A 22,191-nucleotide genomic window follows, 5' to 3' on the forward strand; every position below is an offset into this window, starting at 1 on the left:
CCCTACATTTTATTATTATTATTATCATTATCATCATTATATCATTGTATCTTGCCAAAGTCAGATCGCATTTTCGTCTTGGATAAAGTACGTCTAGTTTATTTCATAATTTATTTACAAAAAGTCTTAGTAAATTACACTTACAGGCATCTCCACTCGAACTAAAGTAAATAATTTAAGAACTACATGTATTTAGATATCTATAGAATAGGATACTTTGGGGTCGGGGAGAAGCTGGGACCAGGGAAAGTGTTCTGTTTAACTTATCTCAACACGCTTCTAAGTCGTATGTCTTCGCAAGAATTCGAGTCGTTTTAAACGGCTACACGTCGTATGTGAAAACTAAATCATCATTCCATCTCTCTTAAATTCATTCTTTCTACGAAACGAGGAAGTATACCAGTGGAAGGTGTGCGACGACGAGTTCGAGTGCGTCTCTCTTTCCATATCTTTCTCTCTCTCGTTCTCTGTCTCTTTCCCTTGCAACTGCTGCGTAAATGTTCGTGAGAGTGGGATTTTACAATTAGGTAGATGTATGTATCGTAAGAATCGTCAAAATATGTGCAAGCTGACAATCGGTATTTGTTAGTTTTACAATAACGTATATGCGCGCTTTGAAAAAGCATAAAATCTTGGTTATAAATATATTCCCATTAGAATCGTTTAATGGCACGATCGAGCTTAAATTTAAAAATCCTCTTGTTTTATCTCTTTAATATATTCGTTTCTACTTTATCCCCCAGAATCAGTTTCATCTGTTTCTACACAGTGATTGGTTTTTTCATCTTCCGCCCTTTCGTCCTTTTTTTCTTTATATATTTTTTATCACAACGGCGTTTAATTATGTTTATAAATACGTTTATTCCAAAAAGACTGCAATTAGTTAGATTTGCTACTTTCAAATCTCTCATCGAAAGGAAGCCATTGGGGAAAAAAAAAAGAAAGTTTACCAAAACTGTGAACTTCTAGGAATTCAAGTAATTGCTGCAAAATCAACGATAATTTAAGTGACTTTTTAAATTAATCAGTTTCGCAAGCTATATTTGTATTTGCTTTCTTTTTCACAGACACTGTCCCTACCCCTTTTTCTACCGGCACCCCCATCATCCGTGCATACACCCACGCACAAACAGACATGCGCACACTAAAATCATCTTTTATATTAATACGCGCACATATGGGCCCCTGTTTGTCGAAGCGCCGTATGCACGCATCGCACACATTCGCACAACATATTAAACACACGCGCGTCGCATCCATACATTTCTTGCGCGCACGTATATAGGTGGACATGTGCTCTAGACTCGCTCTATTTCGAATTCCCCGTTCTACTCTGGAAAACAGCTGTCTCTCTGTCACCTGTAAACTGGAATTCCTCTCTCTCGTACTGTTTTACGTAGAAACTTTGCCGTACGTAGAATGAGAGAAGCGAATGAAACGAATACGCGAAACATACGACGGTGTTCCGCTGCTAGAATATCGAGAGGAGATTCCAGAATAAAGGGATTAGGGGCCTGTTCTTGAAACTACATATTCATACGAAGATCTATAATATACATAACGTATAATATAAGATCACATATGTGATACTTTGAAGGAGAATAATTAGTTTAGAATAGAGGAAAGCTACAGCATCTCTGTCCCCTGCATTCTAATTCGAATATTTATCGTTTTTTCTTTCTCCCTCTTTCTTTCTCTGTTTATCCTTTCTACTTCTTTCTCTCTCTTTCTCAACATATACATACATACATAGATACATACATACATGCATGCACGCAATACACAAATACATAAACATGTACGCACACATGCACGCTTCTCTCCTACTCACTTTCATGCTCTTTTTCTTCCTTTTTCTCTTCTACTCTCTATCCTCTCAATCAGCGGCTTTATCACACGTATATTATTTTTTTCTCTTCTAGCAATGTCTTTCTTCAGTTCTAGTTTCTGCCTGTGCTTCTAAAATCGAGACTTTTTGCGGCCTTATAGCCGCAAACGTATATTTGCGCCATCGTAGCCGCAGCACGAAAATCGAATAAGATTCAAATGGAAGTGTGTTATCTACAAAATATCTTAATTACTCGCTAATTACAGCACAAAACATGCAAATATAAAAATTTGCATTATATTATCGTTTAATATTTATATATATCATCATCCGATATATCATTCCATATCGCACCATTAAGGTTCGCCGACATGATTCTTGGTATATATATTATTATGCAGCTGACCGTTGTCTCTTGAAAGTCCGTTTTCTTTTTTTTACTGCCTATGCATATGTGTATGTATTTTGTGTGTATATATGTCCATGTTAACACTCGCGTCGCAGGTGCGCGCACGTATACGTGTGTGCATATGGATTTGTGTCCTGTGTGGTACGTTCTGCTAGGACTGTGTGCCTGTGTTTTTCTATGTGTGTGTATGTATATATGTATATGTGTGTGTATGTGTTTGTGTGTCGTGTATATGTATCATTTTTCTTTCGTTAACTATGAAATATCTTACACTATCGATATTATTCCAATTCATCGAAGGGGAAGGTATACCGACGGGCGAAGATCGCATCGGGTATACCTACACGCTAACACCAATAATTAAACTTTCTTACTTCCTGTTTAATCGATATAAAACTACAACTTGCGCTGCCATGGGTTTTTATCAGCACTTTTGTTCCAGTCACTCGTGCACACTACTATCACGTCGTGCGCGTGTCTCTCTCTCTCTTTCTCGTTATTCTTTCTCTCCCTTGTGTCTCTCTCTTTTTCCCGTGTATTTTGTCTATCTTCCGCTTTCCCGACACGTCCACCTTTTTTTAACGCACTGCAGCCGTCCGTACACACAACGTCATACCATGACAACATCGTTGCCGTCGCGTGCGCGTCTTATTTGCGTCGTATCGTATCGTCGTAATCGTTGTCGTCATCGTCGTCACCGTTAATAACGTATATAACACGCGATTACCACGTACCAGTGTCCCGACCGACGACAGAGAGTTACGTGCCTCTCGAGCACTGGAACAACACACGCGCGACTATCGCGGCGACCTGCTGATCCAGAATCTGGCTCATCACCAAGGCGAGCAGGCGGGACTCGTGTTGCAGAAGGAGAGTCCGGTTATCCGGATGCCTGGCGAGATTGAGCAGCGTGCCGGCCGCGCGTCGCAGCATATCGAGGCTGGTGCCCATCGATTCGGGATTGTCGCGCAGAGCCGCAAGACCGTGCTGATTAGCGACCCCGAGAGCGCTCGATTCGGCCTGCTCGATGAACGCGACGAGCAGCGCGACACAGGGCGTCTGTAGGGCGATGGTGCGCGCGACGCCGCTGTCCGCGGCCGACAGGAAGTGTAGTAGATTAACACCAAACTCGCGCAGCACCTGTTCTTCGCTGCGGCAGAGGAGCCTGGTCAGCACCGAGCATAGTCTCTGTAGTCGTGAGTACGGTGGCGTCGCCACTACTAAGTCGACATTGCACTCGGTCACGCATAACTTGCACAGCGCCTCGAGCGCGAGTCTCTGCGGCGACAGCGAGGAGTTGGGGCCGACCGTTGGGAAGGGATCCTGGCCGTGCGCTGCCGGACACACGGCCCAGTGCAGAAGGCCGTCGAGCACCGGCCGCGAGATCTCCTCCGGATGTTGGCTGAGGTCCATGTGGCCGGATATGTTGGCGGCCATTACGAGAACGTTCTCCCTTACGTGATGCAAAAAGTCCCACCACCATTCGCTCTCGCCCTGCAAACTGCTACACGAGTCCGCGAAATCCGCGTCCTCCTCGCGATCATAATTTCGAGTCTTTTGCGCCCGTACCGGGTGCTCATGGTGCAATAGCAGCAACTTGCCGAGCAGACTGAGGAACGTAACGTTCTTCGCGAATTCCGCCTCGTTGCCGGGGATGAAGGTGAGATTCCTCAAGATGGTCGACAAGCACACACAACGACGGGCCAGGTTATCCTGCGTCTCCGTCACTAGATAGAGACTCGCCTCGTCCCTCGAGTAACTCTCGTCCTCGTAGTCACTTATCCTCCGTCGCTTTAGCGTACCTGCCGGATCTCTTATGTTTAATCTTGGTCCCTCGTTGTCGTCTCTCGACGTTCCCGGTTCGTGTTCCTCCGTCGTTTCCGTCTTGATTTCAGATTTGTCTATAGTGTTATCGATGGTGCCTGATGTCGATGTCGATGTTGACGCTGACGCAGATGATATTGACGATGCCATCACCGTTGCCGTCACCATCGTCGATTCACTCAGTCCATTCTGCGTCGGCAACGAGTCCTCGTCGTTTTTCGACGACACGTCACTGCCAAAGTGCTCGCCCATGTTGTTGTTCGCTTTCGGCACTTCGCCGTCACAATCCTTCTTAAAGCCATCGTTTTTCTTTTCGAACAGTTCCCTCGTGAGATCATTCATCTCTACGGGTTCCTTCTTGATCCTCGACAGCACGTCGCTTAGAGTTTTCGTCTTTTTCTTTTTGTCTAGCTGTTGCTGCTTGCGTTCACCACTATCTTTGCAAGATTGCTTGTCGCCGAGCTCGCTGGACTTGTGAGTAAAGTCCAGCGTTTCGTTAACACCACTAACGCTATCCGCTTTGGCTTCGTCCTTCAAATCAGTGTTGTCGACTTCTTTTTGTAATAACGGCGGTTTCTCGTCCCTCAGCAAACGAGCGAACGGCACCGAGCCCACCTCAGACTGAAAACACGTGACGATGTATTTGGTCGCGTTCGTGTCGACTTGCCACGGCTCGGTTTCTGATTCGCACTCCTCGTGATCCCACGGCCTCCGGGTATCCAAAACGAACAGATCGTCATCCCGAGAGACGATTTTGACGGCACGACCTCTCCTCGAGAGGTGCGTGTAGTTCGTTGTCGATAGCAATTTCGTCCGATCCTCCGCGTCGATCGGACGCGTAACTGCACCGAGGTCTACCTCCGGACCATCTGCGGCCTGACAGTAGCGATCATCGTCGTTTACACACGATTCAAACATGTCGGAGAGAGAACGCGAGAAGTGTTCCAGCAAAACATCCAGTAGTCCAGGTAAGTGTGTCAATCCGAAATAACTTACCTGAAAATGAAAGATTTATAAATATTTTTTGCACAAGTATCTATTCCTATTGTATCTATCCGGATCATATGAGGTGTCTAAGAGAAGCCTCTAAATTTAGATTTTACATTTTTTTTTCGTATAATATTAACCTGCCAAAAACGTGAAACACCTATTAGCGTTATCGCCAGGAACATTGGTGTAAACATATTCTGCGTTATTATAACAGTCAACTCATATTATTATAAGAATGAAAATTTCCAGATCTAACAATTTATACTGATGTTTTGAATTTATTCAAAAGATTCTATGTTGGTTAGGTCTTCAAAATGTGTAAATAACATATATAAGTGATTTTACAACACGAAAGATTCATTAATAATTTTTGTATATCTTCCATCTATATTTCTTTTTTATATAAACTTTGTATTAATTTTTGTAGTCAGTTTTCTTTTTAAAATAATTGTAACAAAAAATATACTCACTGAAGAATCATCAAATAACAAAATATTTAATACGTCGAGCGCCCAACAGCTCTCAGCGAGCAAACCCGATCTCAAAGCCATCATAATGCGCCAAGCTTCTACTGGTGCAACATCAGCGCGCGTTAATTTTCGTCGTTTGTACAAAAGAGGCGTGATCGCTTCTACGCTGTCAGGAGGGAATGTCATTTCTCTCTTTGACGTTGGTTGCTGGCTAATCATGGGATTCACTCCGAGTTGATTCTGTGCAAAATAATACAATATTTTATTTGTCAAAAATCTTAACAATACATGGCACTAAGTAACCGTCCAAACAATAATTATTAACAAGAGCATTAATTAAAGAATATGCTTATAGTATGGAATATACTAATAAACAGTAGACGCTATAAATCTTGCCAAAATTTTTTGTTATTATCTACAAAATTTTTTAATGGTTTTTACCACATTAATAGTTAAATTACAATCAACTTCGAGAAGAATTTGATTGTCAATATTGTTTGCAAAAGAATTACGTATGTACCTGATGACTTCCGGGTGTTGGATACAAAGGGGACGGTTGATTCGTGTAACGATGATCCCATGGTGGAGGCGGGTGTGCTATAGTGTTAAGAGACGGTTGGGACGAGGACCTGTTCGATTGCTGACTGGCCCATTGTTGACTACTAGCCATACTGCCAACCGCTGGAGCGGCAGGAGTAGCGGTGACGACTTGGGCTCCTTGTTGCGGTTGCTGCTGTTGCGGTTGTTGCGATGGTGATGGCGCCGGCTGGCTTGGGTATTGAACTCTGTTGTTTCCACTATTACTATTGTACTGATTAGTTGTGTTTGGCCATCCTGCAGCAAAGAATCGCATTTCTTCGGATTAAACATAATCAAAGTACTCTCAGTTCACTTGCAAAACTTAATATAAAATAATAAATCACTGTCAACTAAATTGACTCACCTGGATACGCTGGTCGTTGTTGATTATACTGTTGATGGGGATACTGTTGGTCTTTGGCAAAATCTGGGTGGCGTCTAGGTTGAGTGGGTCCCGGAGGGGGCGGTGGCATATTCTTATTCGCTGGTCCACTCCCACTATATATTTGAGTTCCACCAGGCGCTCCGTATCCACTCTGCAAAGTAATGATAGATATTGTGAGAGAATGTTAACTTCATATACCAAGTGTTTCAAATAACAGAAAATAATTTAGAGAATAAAAAGTTAAATGGAATTTGTTGCGAATACAAATACAACAACGTGATTACTAATATCGTGTATAAAAATATCACGTTACTTGTTCCTGTCGATAGTAGTCTTGCGGACACGAATATGATGATACAGTTGGTGGTTGCGAAGGCGAGGAAGGCTGGCTAGTCGCCGTTTGTTGTTGCACAGCAGCCGGATGACCTTGCGGTCCCGATGGATAGCTGTTGCTCCGCGCATTAGGAGGCGTTCCTGTGGGATAGCTAGCAGGGCCTTGTTGACCGCCGGTGTATCTGTTGTACATATCCTGTCCAGTAGCGTTATTTGGCGGCATGTTACCACCTGGGTATCCCCTGTACATGATAAAAAAAATAAATCACGTTCTTCCACGTAACAATAAAAACGAGCAATATAACGGTAATACTTCTCACCTGTCGACATCTGGTACATATGGAGGATAATGCGATCTAGGAGAGTACGGTTGATTGAACTCTGCTTGTTGAGATAATGCGTTTCCCTGCGGTCGAATGTACTGTTCTTGCGGATAATTCTGATAGGAGCCTGTATTCTGGTAACTACCTTGTTGTATGCCTTCAAAAATACAATTGTTTGTCGTAAAATTCTTAATTGCTCGTTGTTAAAATCAGTACAAATAGAGTAACTGTATCAGTCGCTGAATAATGTCTCTCTTATCAGTAAATAAATATTTAAGAAAACTATTAAAATAATAAGACTCCGAAATAAATTGAAAATTAATATTTTTTAGATATAATTTTCATAAAAATATAATTATATTAAGTTGTTTTTATCTATTTACTGTGTGACTGATTCAATTTCTTATTTATTCACGGATGCAATGATTCTATATTCAATAAATTTTACAGTACATATAATTTTAATGTAGATACAAATGCAAAAATAAATCTAAATGACAAGCACAATTAAAGGATTGTGAGAACGTACCTTGATGAGCGGATGGTGCACTACTTTGACTGGGTGGTCTAGGTGGCGGTGGCGTGTATTCCGACGATGGGCCACCGGGTGTTCCGCCGGCGTAACTACCCTGATAACTTCCATAGCCATCCATGGAAGCGTTGCTTGATCCAGCAGCAGGAAAGGAGTCTTGAGAATTGGAAGAACCTGTAAAAAAGTGAATCGTTACTTTCCTAGTCGAGAAGAAGTCTCTTAATGCAAGAAAGTTTCATATAGAAACAAATAAAACTTTAAGGAGAAATAAAACTATATACACATAATATAATCCATACCTGGTGATGGTACGGAAGCAGTTCCCTTAGTTCCCTTCTTTTTCGAGCCTGCCTCAACCTGATTGATAATGGGTTGTGGATCCACACCCCCACGATCAAAATGACACTCGAATGCCAGCAGGTGTTTCGTATAGTGTTTGCGTAATGTATAGGCAGCACTACTGCTCGCACCGATGCCTAACAGGCCAGCTATATCCTTCCACGTCTTGTTTTTCGTCACCTACAGAAGAAAATTACGCACATGCGTTCTTTATTACGCTCGCGAATGTGCAATTTCATGTCGAATCTCAAACACAGATAAAAAAAAATCTGCATGTCCAAAAGAAACAGATATACGCAATAAAGAGCATCGCCGATGTTTTGTAGCTCGAGGTATCAGTCTCAAAAAAATGATATCTATACGAATCGGCGATCTCTAAACGCATGCAAATATTAAAAAAAAAATTTTTAAGGAGAGAAATACACAGAGTACAATCGGAACGAATTACCGTTATTGTAATATTTCGATATTAAAAGTTTATCTTCGCTGTGTGACTATTAGAATAATTCCATATAGCACCAAGGTTTGTAGATCAGGTGTTTCCATATTCGACTGTTGAACAACTACTTCAAGAAAAGATATGTTTAGACTTTCTTTTTCTATCTTTTCTCAATGTTTAGACACAGATTACGAGAAAGGGATACTAATAGCAAAAATAATACAACTATACGTACATCATGCACAATTCAACATAGATGTAAAAAACAAAGCGTATTCTGAGGTGTTTCTGTTATAAATAATTTCAGATTTCTGAATTTCGATTCGAAATTGCTAAAATTTTTTTCACATGCTCGATACGAACTGTTGACATACTTTGAATCATCGAGCATCGATATTGAGAAGTAATCGACACCTCAAAAATGTACAGTGCAGAGCAAGTATAAAGAATGTAAAAATACATATAAAAACAATACAAAAACTATGTAAGACACCAAGGGCTAGATGGAACTACACTGCACCTTGCATACCTCCATGAAGCCCCCCCTCTCCTTCACGTAGAGGTAAAGCCGAAATAGATCGAGGGGGTTCTTGGAGATGGTAGGACAGCTGGTGATTGGTGATCTTCGTTCTTCCATAAAGTTTACCAGCTTGTCGAGCCAGGTTCTTCGTTCTATCGAGTCGTCCATTTCGTATAACTTTGCCAGACTATCTGTCTTCTGAAAGTCGCACAATTACGCTTCTTTAGCATAATCTACAAAATCTTACGTGAAATTGTATTAATATACAAATTTGAAAAAAATGTCATCATGTATTTATTGATCTAACTAAAACATAGAACAATTATATTATTCTTGCAAAGCTGTGAACGTATAATCCCAATTGTATTATCTAACATGCATAAGTATGGTTCTGAATACTAGAATATCTCTTTTTCTACATTTAGTTTTAATTGACATCAGTTATTAACATATTCATGGTTATCATTAGTAAAACATTCATAAAGTAAATCCATAGATTGTAAGCAATAAATATTACTGTTTTAAAAAATGTCAGTAATTATTTCTCATTAAAAAAAAATGTTTATTTAATATTTATTAAAAACAAACTAAATGGAACAGAGCAATACATAATATAATGTAGTTATTTTAAATCATGCGATCATTATTAAATAAATTCTGTTATATGCAGATAATTTGGAGAAATAAAATAGGAGTCAAAACTTGTGTGAGTGTGTGTGTGTGTGTACACTAAATGCAAGAAATAAGCACATCAATATATGCGGTTTCGATAAATCATCCATGTAATATTATGTAGGCCAAAATTTATAGTCGATTCTTATTTCAAGATCGTTTTAAATAATATCTTGAGATGTTAATACAGCTCTATAATCAATCCATAATATACTTAAGATTATACTTAAGACTCTTAAATATAAGAACGGACTATGGATACCAGGGTCATAGGATTGTTCTGTGTAATGCTAGTAATAGTAGTAATCTGTGATAATGTTTGTGTAGAGTTATGTCACTATATTACTTATTAAAGCATAGGTTATATCATGATTCTTTTACAATCTTGTAAAAGAAGTTGTTAATTATTATGCTGTCCAATAAAAATGTTACATTAGTGACATCAAAATAAATAATAAGATATTTAAAAATATTAATATGCAAATTAGAAATTATATTAAGTTAGAAATATATTAATATATATACTATTAAAATAAAAGACTTTAGATATTTAATGTAGCTTTTATGACTATGACATTATGACCTGCTTAATATGATGCATATGTGCCAAGCAAGAAAAGTTAGTGTAGGATAAAAATGCCTAAGCGTGAAGTGCAAAGGGGGAATAGTAATTATATCTCGAAGATATAACGAATATTTGTAGTGAAAAAACAATAACCTTAGATCTGTACGGGTCTTGAGGCACATGACTGTTAAACACCTGTAAAATATTAAAATATTGAAAATGCAAATAATATGTTGCATTGGAACTTGATCTGAGGTAATCAGTCAACTGCTAATTTAGTACATCAGATGTGTATCAAATATGAAAGTGCATGTAAATGATACGTACAGGACTAGCAGGAGTACGCGGCCAACCAGGGCTATTCATATCAGGATATTCCTCGTGAATCGAATTAATGCTAGCAGCGCCAGGAGACGGAACGGTGCTTTGTGGTGTCGCAGGATGACTGTGATATCCTCCTATCATCTCCTTCCGCACTTTTGGTGTAAATGCTGGATCTTCACCAGAAGCTATTTATAACACATTTGGTTAAGATATATAATTGTACTCTCCATGATTCCTATATTACAACGGCCGAAATGTTACGAGATTTAAGACCAACAGATCTAGAAATACTAACCAGCTGATGCGTTAGATAACGTTGACTGCTGCGAACCTTCATCTAGAGACGTGCCGTCTGGACCTGTTGTTATTACAGATGTCACAGTACCACTTGAAGTAGATATGACATTTATAGCTGACGTACCTACGTATAAAAACATGCAATTTTATTATTTATCTGGACAATAAACATAAAAAGAGAAAATTGATTCGATTCAAGAAATTTTTACTCACCTGAAGCGGTTGTAGTTATACCACTGTCGTTGGAAGTCTCAGCCGCGAGATCTGCGGAATTGTGGCTGATGGGGGTTGGGGCTGACGCGGGATGCGAATTCGGTGTTGTACTCGGCGGCGGCATTGGACTACCTTCGTGATTGAGAGGCGGCGTGGCCGCTGGTGTATGTAAGTGTGGTACTGCTGAACTGGTAGGCGGTGGTGGTTGGTTACTTATGTGGTTAGGAGACGGTGGTGGCGGACCCATGGAGCTCGCCGGCGGTCCCATATTACCGATAACAGGCACTCCTGGAGCACCGGGCGGTACCATCGCGGTAGCGCCGCCAGCACCATAAACCTGTGGCGGTCCCGGACTCGGCGGCATTCCCGGTGGTACACTATTAAAGCCCATTTTATGCTGAAAGATGATAAAAAAGATAATAGAGAACATTGCCCTCAACGTTCAACGATCACCGACAAAATAAATCATTGCTATACATTGTTGTTTAAATTAAATGTATATTACCGTGTACGGTGGATATTGTACCAAGTTATTGGGTCTGTTGGGAGGTTGATACTGATTGTTGGGTGGTGGTTGTGAGTTTGCAGGCGTTGGATATCCCTGTGGAAACTGCATGTGAGGACGCGGAGGTGGATACGTAGATTGTGCATGATAACCTCCAGGCTGGCCCGCGGTTGTTGCACCAGCTGCATAGCCCATCCCACCACCCATTGGGCTGATCCCACCGAGAGCCGTCGAACCGGGTCCCGGTTGCACTACACCAGGACCGGTGCTGTTCATTTTGTAGCTATGCATGTGTGGTGAAGGACCCAATGGTTGTTGGTATGCTCCTTAAGCCAAAGATTAATTTATTTTGTTATTATTTTGATTTTAATATGACAATTTGCACTGGAAATAAATTTTGTAAAAATAAACAAACAAAAGCAGGGAAAAAGGACAGAATTTGTACCTTGAGTGGTCATAGGAGAATGACTCATGCGCGGTGCTGGTCCACTACCATCCGACTGGCTACTCGACGGACGTGGAGGCATCTGAACGTTTTGTTGGCCTGTACATTTAAGAAAAAAATTTTAGATAAACACTCCAACATCTCTTACGACGCAAGAAGAGAAAAGAAAAGAGAAAGACGACAAATAAATTCTTAAGTAACGCTCAAATTGCATTTCTTCGCAATATCATCATTAAGAAAAAGAACACAAATATAATTTAGACAAATACATTCAGCGCGCTGTGCAAAATACCCCTAAATACGTTAAAAAGTTAGCGCGTGGTAACATTTTTTTGTTCAGGATAGAAGTGAGATCTAAATTTATCAAAGAATGTGAAAGAAGGAACACATTCCAGAATTATGGGGTATTTTGCATAGGACAATCTGCAAATCTATTATAAAATACAAATGCGAGTGAAAAGAGAGACAGACGTAAAAAAGACCGACCAACAGCAGGGGACATCGAGCGAGAACCTGTGGATCCTGTAGGTGACGGGGTAGGTCTCATCCCCTGAGAATTTGGTGTCCCTGGGCAAGCTGGTCCATTCGAACTGTCATTGCTATTCTGTCCTGATAACTCCTGCAATGCAGATTAAACCACAGAATAACAATTTGCAATAAAAGAGAAAAAGAGAGAGAGAGAGAGAGAGAGAAAGAGGGGGTGGAAAGAAATAATTTAGAAATTCAAGAAAGATAACATGAAATGTGAGTGCAGTCGAGAGATCAAACTTTGTGATGTAAAAATTCTAGTACAAGAAAGCTCTTGTCAATTCTAGTCTCGTAGTTTACTAATAGTTTATAATGAACCATACAGAGGCAACAAACTCAATCAGCTGATAAAGGGACACATTTTACAAGTACAAAACTTTTTCAATACAATTATCCCAAATTCGTACATCATGTGATTAGTCTATGAGTGTCGGTTGCAGTCTTTTGAAGTAGGTCAGCACAATAGTAAATGTCTGCTGTAAAACCATCACGAATCCGCGATAGCGGACACTTGCTGAAGGTAGGAGATACGGAAGTAGTTCTCACAACGTAAACAGTTGACAATCGCGGTCCGCCCGCGAGTCACACCGGAGTCGCACGGGCGAGAGCGAAAAGATCCCTGCAACTGGCCGCAGTTGTAGCTGGTACGAGAGAGAGAGAAAGATTCAGCAGCCCCGACTCGAGGAGTCACACACGCGTAAGAGTTCGCTGCTCACTGCTACGTCGACGATTCTGTTTAGCACGATTCGCGCCGCCTTCGTGGCCCACGGACGACGACGACGACGACGACGACGTGGCGATCGCCGACGTCGTCGGGCGTACCTCGCGCGCGGTCGGAGTAGAGAACAATCGCGCGTTCCTCGTAAGAAAAATCAATCGTCGGCGTCGACGGGGACGATGGGGACGGCCGTCCGAAGCGGCGCGAAGCGAAGCGAGAACCGAGCAACGGCGATGTCGCCCATGTTATTCGAGTCCGCGCGCGCGGCGGTTAGAGTATAACGCGCACGAATGCTCGCCTCGCTCTTGTCACACACTATCCCGCGCGAGGTACGAGGCGGAACGATCCTGCCCGCGATCGTTGCCGTCGTTGTCGTCGCAACGCGATGGCACGCGGCGTCGTTCTCGGCCACAGTCCACGGAGAGCGCACACAACAACCGTGTGTATACTCCACGGTCGAAATCGGTGTGTGTGTGTGTGTGTGTGTGTGTATGTATGTGCGTGTATGCATGTGTCCGCGTGTACACGCACTTCGTACGGGTCGTCCGTCACAACGACGAGGCATCGGCACAACGAGCGGCACAGCCGCCTGCGTGTGCGTATATTCAGGGTAGAGAAGGGGCGCGGGAAGGGCAGGAGGGACGGAGAAAGAGAGTGGAACGGAGACGAGGATAGGTATAGAAAATGGAGAGAGAGACAGGCAGGGTACGGACGAGGTGTGGGTAGGGATGATAGAGCGAGCGAGCGAGTGAAAGAGCGAGAGAGCGAGAGAGAGAGAGAGAGAGAGAGAGAGAGAGAGAGAGAGAGAGAGAGAGAGAGGTAAGACGAAAGAAGGGATCGGAGAGAGAAAGAGAGAGACGGAGGCGACAGGCGGTGAGAGAGACGAGCGGAGGTAGAGCGGAGTGAGGCCGAGAGGAACGAAAGAAAATTCAGGCACATCATTACACCTACCAGGCCGCGTATAGTTGGTCCGTGCGGATGGCGATTAAACACTTCCTCGGGCGTACGAGCGAATGTACGACGGTACGTAGGCCGTCCGGCGGCACAAGGACTCTCGGCATGACGCTAGAGATCGAAGGAGAGGCGTTACCCGGCTCTCCACTTAAAGCACGACGCGAGTAGCGACCGCGGAGGCAGGCAGCGGGGGAGAGAGAGGGGGGGGGAGAGAGAGAGAGAGAGAGAGAGAGAGAGAGAGAGAGAGAAAGACAATAGAAGCGGAAACCGTGTATTTTGCACCGCGCGGACTCACCGCGCTTTCATATGTTTGCCGAACAGCACGGAGTAACGTACAACGCGCAAAGCGGAGGAGGGTGCTGCTGCTCTCCTCTCGGAGAGGAGGATTCTCTCGGGAGCGCGGACGATTCTCGGATAGACGTTGCCGTTGAACCCGGGCATTATAATATTCCTGGCTGTATTCGTTCCTGATGCCGCGGATTGTGCTGCCGCCGTCCCCCCATTCCGCGCGCGTCAGAGGACGCGCGCGCTTTTCTCTCTCTCTCTCTCTCTTGCTTTCTCGCTCGCTCTTTTACTCCGCCAACGCCGTCGTGGTTTCATCGCCGTGTGCGTGCCACCTCGTTCTCCTCGAGCGTCGCATGTTGTGTCAATAAGTCTACCAAAGAGCTCTGTGTCACGGTACCGAGGCTGGTGGAACTTGCGAGAGTCACGTAGTACAGTATCGTCGTGATTGTGTCGTGATCGTCTCTCTCTCTTTCTTTCTCTCTCTATTCGTGTCTGCCTGCGTGAGAGTGCGTGTGTCGCGTGCACGCGCGTCAAGCAGGTTATAATCCGCGAATCATAATGTATAGTACAGGGTGCGCGACAGGGAAAGAAAAAAGCAGGTCGCGCGAGAAAACGTTCGGCGAGAAACGATTCTCTTATCGAGGTCGCTCCTCGTCGCTGTCGTCGTCGTCGTCGTCGTCGTCATGAGGGAGAGAGAGAGAGAGAGAGGGGGGGGGAGAGAGGGGGGGAGGGAGAGAGAGAGAGAGAGAGAGAGAGAGAGAGAGAGAGAGAGAGAGAGAGAGAGAGACCTCGGTTTACAGATTTCCGCGTCTAGCTCCGGTTGGCGCTGGCCGGAGTCGGTCGGAGGGCGTTCTTTCGCGGCGCGGCAAGCGCTCGGTGTCGCTCGGTCGTTTCCGCCGAGCCTCGGCACCGTGCGCCAGCAAATCGTTCCCAAAAGCCCTGGCTCCGGTGTACTCGGGAACTCTATATCTCTCTCCCCGAAGTCGATATATTCCCATATATATAGTCAGACTTTATCTATTCTCGCTAATAATATTATTCCCGTTAACGTTCCACATTTTTCACGGCGTATCCTTCCGCGGAAGGATTCCGATTCCTTTTCTCTCTCTCGTCCACCCTCGCGATTTCCCGCTTTGAACGTGACTCAAAAGCCCAGGAATAGCGAATTTGTCGTCGTCCCAAATGCATCGAATGTACAACGTATAGATCGCCTCGTGGGTTGGATGTGCGATGATCACACACGCACGCACACACGCATACGTACGTACACACGCGCAAAGATCGCGACGCGGCAAGCGGTCGGCGAGCGTCGTACGACTTCGGAACTTTTCGATCGGCGAATTCGTGTGTCCCAGTAAAGCCTAGGCACCGAGATTCGTGTCTATACGAATCTTACTGTGTTCTCTACACGCAAAAATAAAATAAACTTCCCATGTTCCATTTATCTCGTAGACAGACAGACAGACAAACTGTTTATTTTCATACTAAAGCAAATTAGGAACGTTCAAAAAAACGCCAAAAAAAAAAAAAAACAAATTATAGCAAATTATGGAAAAAAATAACACAAAAATGAGGGAAATGATAAAAAAAACATAACAGAATAATACAAAAAATTAAATATTATAAAGAAAAGTGAAGATGATATAAATAAAGAAAGAATTTTAAGTGAAGAAGGGAAAGAAAAAGAGAAAAAGTGCATGATGTCACTGGCGTCGAAACACCGACGAAGAACTCGCATAAATAAAACGCGGCGATAAAAAGTGAAGACGTTCAAAATATCCTCGATAGAAAGGGACATCAGTTATTTAACACTAAATGCGACATCAATTATTTAACACTATCCGATTCCCGGCCCGAAATAAAATCCGTCGCGTATGACAAGGCCATTCAGACGTTTAGTGTGAAACGCGGAAATATGGATCTAGATCTTCATACATATGTATACAGACTCCGTTATCTTTATCGTTCGGTAACAAAAAGCGAAAACCTCTTTGCTCCGTTTTTGGCGCTTTCGATCCGAACGGCTCCTCCTCATCGACCGAACGAACCTAAGAACGATCGTTATGGGCGAGCTCTCGGCTCGCCAGCTCTCGTCTGGTTATCGAATTTCGATTCGGAAACACCCGTTTCGTAGAATAGAGATACGCCGATCTCCGAAAGTTGGCGCGAATCTCGGGACCGCCATAGTCCCGATTCATATACAAATCCATTGTCGCCGAGGAACTCCACGAGGAGTGTGTTTACGTTATCCGTGCACGGCGGAATTAATCCGTTCGATAAAGAGGCGCTGAGCTTGGGCGATATGCTATACGCGAACATGTGTATAGAGAGGTCCGATCGGCATGTCTCTTTCTCTCTCTATCTCTTCTGACGGGCCGGTCACGAACACACACGCAGCGCATGGAAGACGTGCGTGAATGAAAACGTAAATAACGCTCGCGAGGGCGCGCGGGACACGTGCATATATTTGCCCGCGTTCTCGGCTGAGCGTGAAATCGCTCGAGTTACGTAACATTATTTTTATCTGCCGGTCGGCGTAATGTTATTATCCTCGTCGGCTGCGACAATAACTGAATCCGAGGTTCATTCAACTCCATCTATTTATCGAGCGAGCGAGAGAGCGAGAGAGAGAGCGAAAGAGAGAGAGAGAGAGAGAGAGAGAAAAAGAGACAGAGAGAGAGAGAGAGAGCCGGATATCGGGTAGGTTGTCGAAAAAGTGCGAGATAATTTCGGCGAATTTGATTTCAGATTCCTGTCTCGATCTCAGCGCGAAACGACGCCCCCCCCCCCACCCACGTGGTTAACAATTACAACTTGGCGGCTTCTCAATCACCTGTAGCAGACTAAATACCCATGTGTTTCCATCAGACGTGCTTATACATTGGATCGTCTGCTACTGCTCGTCTGTTCCGCGCGCGTGGTACGCGACCACGCGAGTCTCTCCGCTGCCGATACATCGACGTTTTATTGACCGTATATACCGTGTGTACCGTGACCGTGCATAAAGTCTCCGCCGTTTACGGCCGTTTGCGCCATCGCGGGTTTTCCCCGATTATTTCTCTCGCAATTCCCCCGACGAAACTTTCTCGGTTTACTCCGATTTAAAAAGGAAAATCCAGTCCACTCGACTCGGCGATCCATTCCAATTTATTATAAATAAAAATAATAATTTTCCCAATTCCCCGGTCGCTACTCGAGTACCAGTTTTGCTATCCGTAAGAGGCACGAGGGAAGGTATAGGACACGCAGCCTACTTTTCCAGGCTCTCCATTATTCATCCAGCGTGATTCTAAAGCTGCCGTTGAAATAAAATCCAATTGCCGCGTGTGAAATCGAGTCCGCATAGACATCTACCGTCATTTCGCAGATCGATCTCTTGCTCTCGCGCGTTTCATAACGTCGTAGCGAGCGGAGTCGCATGGCTGGAGTAATATGGCGGGTACCGTCGCGCCGCGCCGCGCCGCGCCGCGACGGCGCCGAGAGCGCATGTACTCCGCGAACGATTCGATGTGCCGGTTAAAGATCCGCGAGCACTCCCGCCCTGGTGGCGGCCGAGCCAACGGGGCCGACGACGTTGTCCTGTTCCCCTCGTCACGCATCTCGCGGGATATTATCTCGCAGTGGTGAGTATCCCGGGGCGTTCTCTCTCTCTTCTCTCTCGCTCTCTCTCCCTTTCTCTCTCTCCCGCGAGCGAGCGAATGTACGAGCGAGCGAGCGAGCGCCCTGGGACGGCTCGATGCCGCAAACGACGACGGCCGGAAAGATCGGATAAACCGAGCGTCTCTCTCGCGGATCCCTGCAATAATAATTACGCGTCGCTGCGCGAGAGTTCTTACGTTTCGCGGAACGGTACATTGCGATTGCGTTTGCGGGAAACCGTGCGCCGTGGGAGCGCAAGAAGTTCGATGGCGTGTCGCAGAGTGACAGTCGCATGATCCGGCGTACCGAATATAGCCGAGCGCGACGCAAAACGTCACGTCGTCGTGCGCGCGCGATGGTGGGGAGGATCGCCGCCGCCACCGCTGTTACCGTCGCTGTTGCTGCCGCCGCCGTCATCGTCGTCGAGCCCGACCAATCGCGCTCGCGTTCGCATCGCCATCCCGCTCCGTCGCCCCGCGGTATACGCGCCGTCCGCACGGTTCTTTCGCTTATCCGCCCATGTAAACGTGCGACAACGACGATGGTGGTGGTAATGACGGCGGCGGTGGTGGTGGTGGAGGTGGTGATGGTGGGGAGGATAACCCCAGGGCGAGGGACAGGAGCGGACGAACGGAGGAGAAACACGGCGCGGGGAAGCCGCGTTAATATCTGGGGCTCCGGCGGCCGCGCAACTCGCGCCCTAATCGAACTCTACGAGTCGCGTTACTCTCCATCCCCACCATCGTCGTCCGCTCCTTCCTCCCCTCATGCTCTTCCGCTCCTTGCTCATCCTCCCTTTCCTCTTCAACCTCCTCCTCCTCCTCCTCCTGCTTCTTCTCCTTCTCCTCCGCCACTTCCTTGGCCTCCTGATCCCCTCGCACACCACGCGAGGGGCCACCCTTTCGCTCACTCTCGCTCGCTCTTTCCGTCGGGAAAGTACTTGAACGAGTACTAAGACCGAAGTCGTAGAGACAGAGACCAAGTAGTACTTTGCGAGATGGGAAATTCGCCTTTCGATCTATTGCTTAAACTTGCGCGCCGAACGCATTGCGTTCGGTATCGCTTCGATCGTCGCGATTCCACTAGAGAGATCGACATCCTCGTGAGATAGACGATGCTTTCACATACATATTCACACACACACACACACACACACACACACACACACACACACACACGCGCGCGCGCGCGCGCGCGCGCGCGCGCGGTGTTAAATTTCGATAAAATTTGACCAGTATCGATACATTGAGTCTCAATGCGAGTAGAATTGATTCCAATCTCGCACGTGAAATCTTCGACAATCATTCCTGCCACGACAAAGATTATGCAATCACCGGCAAAAACTTGTTTGCTACGTTCCGGATACTTTAAGCTTTTCTTTCCATACCGCGTTTGTTTGAGTCCTGAGAAGAAGGTGCGTTAAACGCGCCGTTGACGCATCTAATTTATCCCCCTCTTCTTTTGAGAGCGAAATAAAATTAATTTTAATTGTATGTATGCGGAAACTCACCCCAGAGTCAATTCCTTGAGTATTTGGTGTTGTAGCTCGCTGTTGCAGATTGTGGAAAGCCTGAAAAGGGACAATGTCGTAAATAATTTTTCTTTGCATTACAGAAATATATCGTAAACACATGTACTTTTAAGTCATACTCTATCATGCCTTTTAATTTTAACATATTAATGAAAATGCTGATAGATTCCATCACATGTACATATTTGCCTAGGAATTTAGAATATCTCTAATAAGGTATTTACAATGCTCAATGTGTTACACTATAAAGTTATGAAACAGAAAGTTAAAATAGATTCAGATCGTCTGTATTCTCTCTTAACTCTATATATTAATTTACGTATTCTTCTATATTTAAATAATTCCATAAACAATTTATAAACTGTACACATCTCATGACAATCTCCATTCTTGATCAATGTTTTCAATCTTTACACAATATTTGCTTAGATCTAATAACATCATTATTGCATCAAGCTCATTTGCAAAAAGCGATTTATGTTAAGATGTTTGTTATATTTTTTGCTTCTACAAAGTTTTATTTTCGCCAAAAAATCTTTTCTACGCGTTAATTACATTCTATATATAAATATCAATATATTTTTTTCATTCAAAAAATATATATAATATAAAGTGATAAAGATGGCAAATATCAACTCGGACATCAGACTACCAACGATTAGCACACATGTCTACATTACACATATCTCAGCAATGTTCACCTGTGACTGATTGGTAGGTTGTGGTTGTGGTGATGCAGCAGGAGGTGGAGCCGGGGACTGAGACAAAGCACGTTGTGGTGACTGACCCGACGGAGTGACCTGATTATTCGGTGGTGGAGGCGGATTTGGTGGTCCGCCTTGATTCCATCCCCTTTGTTCCGTATATAAACTTGAGGGATGACTGGTTTGCGTCGTGTAAGAGTTTAGCTAAAAAGATATAGAAAACATGTAGAAATTCTTCAATCTGTTACACTTTCAATGTAAAATTAACAAGAGATTAAAGTCACTGATCAAGGACATCTGTGTTACCTGATGATGACTGTAAGGTGCGTGAGGTCTCGCAGGAGAGGAATATCGTTGGGTATACTGTTGATATTGCATGGGCGTTGGAGAACTCTGTGCTCCTGGCCCTGTATGTAATCTCGGTGAACCCTAGACAGTTTGAAAAACGTAATTAGAAACGTGACGTTTCAATTAGATCTAAAAAAAACCTCACATTTGATGAATGAAGTACAACAAAGCATACAACAATCGTACAAAGCATTAGACTTTGTCCCATTTTAATCCAAAATGAAATTTAACGACATGCAAGAAGTAGACGTGTGTTTGTTTACCGTCTGCGGAGGACGCTGACTGGCTTGCGGATAAACGGGAGGTACAACCGGTGGCCTTTGTATAGGCCAGGGCTGTTGATACTCGGGTCCCATTCCAGGGTAATTGCCATGAAACCGATGCACCGGACTAGAGGCCTGTAGCAACTGATTCAACGTGGGCGTAGGACCGGCGGTCTGGGACATACCCTGGCCACCGAGAAACGGCCTCGGCTGGCCAGAGAAGTTGGCGGAGCTGGCGGGACCGTAGAGCCGCGACTCGATCTTGGAGGCAGAGTAGTGCTCCTCCATCTCGGCCGCCCGGTGAGCCGCTACCCGCTCGCTCTCGTGCATCAAGTGTTTACCATGGTAGTCTGCAAGCTGCTGCTGCTGTTGTTGCTGCTGTTGCTGTTGTTGCTGTTGCTGCTGCTTGCCGGGGCCGGGAAAGTCGGCATGCTTGGTGATGTACTCCGACGGGAGCTGCTTGCCGCCGGGCGGATAGTCAACGAGCACCGACTTGGACGCGGCGGCTGCGGCGGCGGCGGCAGCGGCGAATTCGGCGGATTTGTTGTTACCGTACTCCGGGTCCGAATAGTCGCGTATCACGTTTGACGCGTACGCGGGATGGCCCGGATGGCCGGGATGGCCGGGCGGCGCGTCGTGCGCCTCCTGCTTGCCGAGGACGACGGGCTCCTGGGGCGGCTGGCCGGTCTCGCGCGGCGATTTTACCTCACCGGCGGCCGAGTGTCCGCCGCCAATGTCCTCGCGGTATTGACTCATCTCGTAGCCCGTCGTGTCCCCGCGATTCACATATTTAAGCAGCTGGGCCGCGCCCCGGGGCACTTTATCGTCCGGTTCGGAATCCAGCTGCTGCTTCGCACTCGCACTCGCACTATTCCCACCGACTTGCGTACGCTTCTGCGCGCATTTCACGGACTCGTTCAGCTTCACATCGTTTTGTTGGCTCTCGGCTTGCGTCGCAGCCATGTTCTCCTCTCCTCACGGAGCCATCGTCGTTTTCGTAAACTGGCCAATCGCGGGACCTCGTGCGCGCCTCGCTATGGGGCCAAGTACTACGTACTCGAAATCGAAATACCGATTAGTCGAACGGCTCGCGTCGCGGCTAACGCCTCGCCGCACATCCTCGATCGCCCGTGCCTCGACTACGCGCCGCGTCACGAAAAATCACTTCCTGGCCCTTTCAAAGTGGAGGGAACCAAAAAAAACCTCATATGCGAACGTCAAAAGCAGCG

At 45.1% G+C, this 22,191-nt stretch overlaps 1 protein-coding gene across 6 annotated transcripts; it reads right to left on the bottom strand.

Moving 5' to 3' along the window:
• Positions 1-97: 97 nt before the first annotated feature.
• LOC105835110 (trithorax group protein osa) lies at positions 98-22,150 on the bottom strand. 6 transcript variants are annotated; one of them, XM_028190023.2, is made up of 20 exons: positions 20,963-22,150; positions 20,658-20,780; positions 20,349-20,555; positions 19,627-19,686; positions 12,506-12,611; positions 11,993-12,091; positions 11,548-11,873; positions 11,043-11,439; positions 10,828-10,953; positions 10,536-10,717; positions 10,362-10,403; positions 8,972-9,169; positions 7,973-8,192; positions 7,671-7,847; positions 7,139-7,298; positions 6,799-7,060; positions 6,465-6,636; positions 6,042-6,355; positions 5,522-5,761; positions 98-5,057 (listed from the first exon to the last, which is right to left on the bottom strand). In XM_028190023.2, the coding sequence occupies exons 1-20, from the start codon at positions 21,923-21,925 to the stop codon at positions 2,997-2,999; spliced, it is 6,435 nt and encodes a 2,144-aa protein (XP_028045824.1). In that variant the 5' UTR covers positions 21,926-22,150; the 3' UTR covers positions 98-2,996. The 6 variants fall into 6 exon arrangements, with proteins under 6 accessions (XP_028045824.1, XP_012533552.1, XP_012533551.1 ...); XM_012678098.3 differs by having other exon boundaries at positions 8,981-9,169; positions 12,464-12,611; XM_012678097.3 differs by having other exon boundaries at positions 12,464-12,611.
• Positions 22,151-22,191: the final 41 nt, after the last annotated feature.

Source organism: Monomorium pharaonis, chromosome 3 (genome assembly GCF_013373865.1).
Source record: "Monomorium pharaonis isolate MP-MQ-018 chromosome 3, ASM1337386v2, whole genome shotgun sequence".
NCBI lineage: Eukaryota > Metazoa > Arthropoda > Insecta > Hymenoptera > Formicidae > Monomorium > Monomorium pharaonis.

Bases quoted from the DNA above. Each gene is read 5' to 3' on its own strand.
- LOC105835110 (XM_012678097.3), bottom strand. From the start codon at position 21,925: ATGGCTGCGACGCAAGCCGAGAGCCAACAAAACGATGTGAAGCTGAAC. The intron at 10,404-10,535 runs GTACGTATCATT...AATATTTTACAG, and splicing joins CGCGTACTCCTGCTAGTCCT to GTGTTTAACAGTCATGTGCC. The intron at 7,848-7,972 runs GTATGGATTATA...ACTTTTTTACAG, and splicing joins TGCTTCCGTACCATCACCAG to GTTCTTCCAATTCTCAAGAC.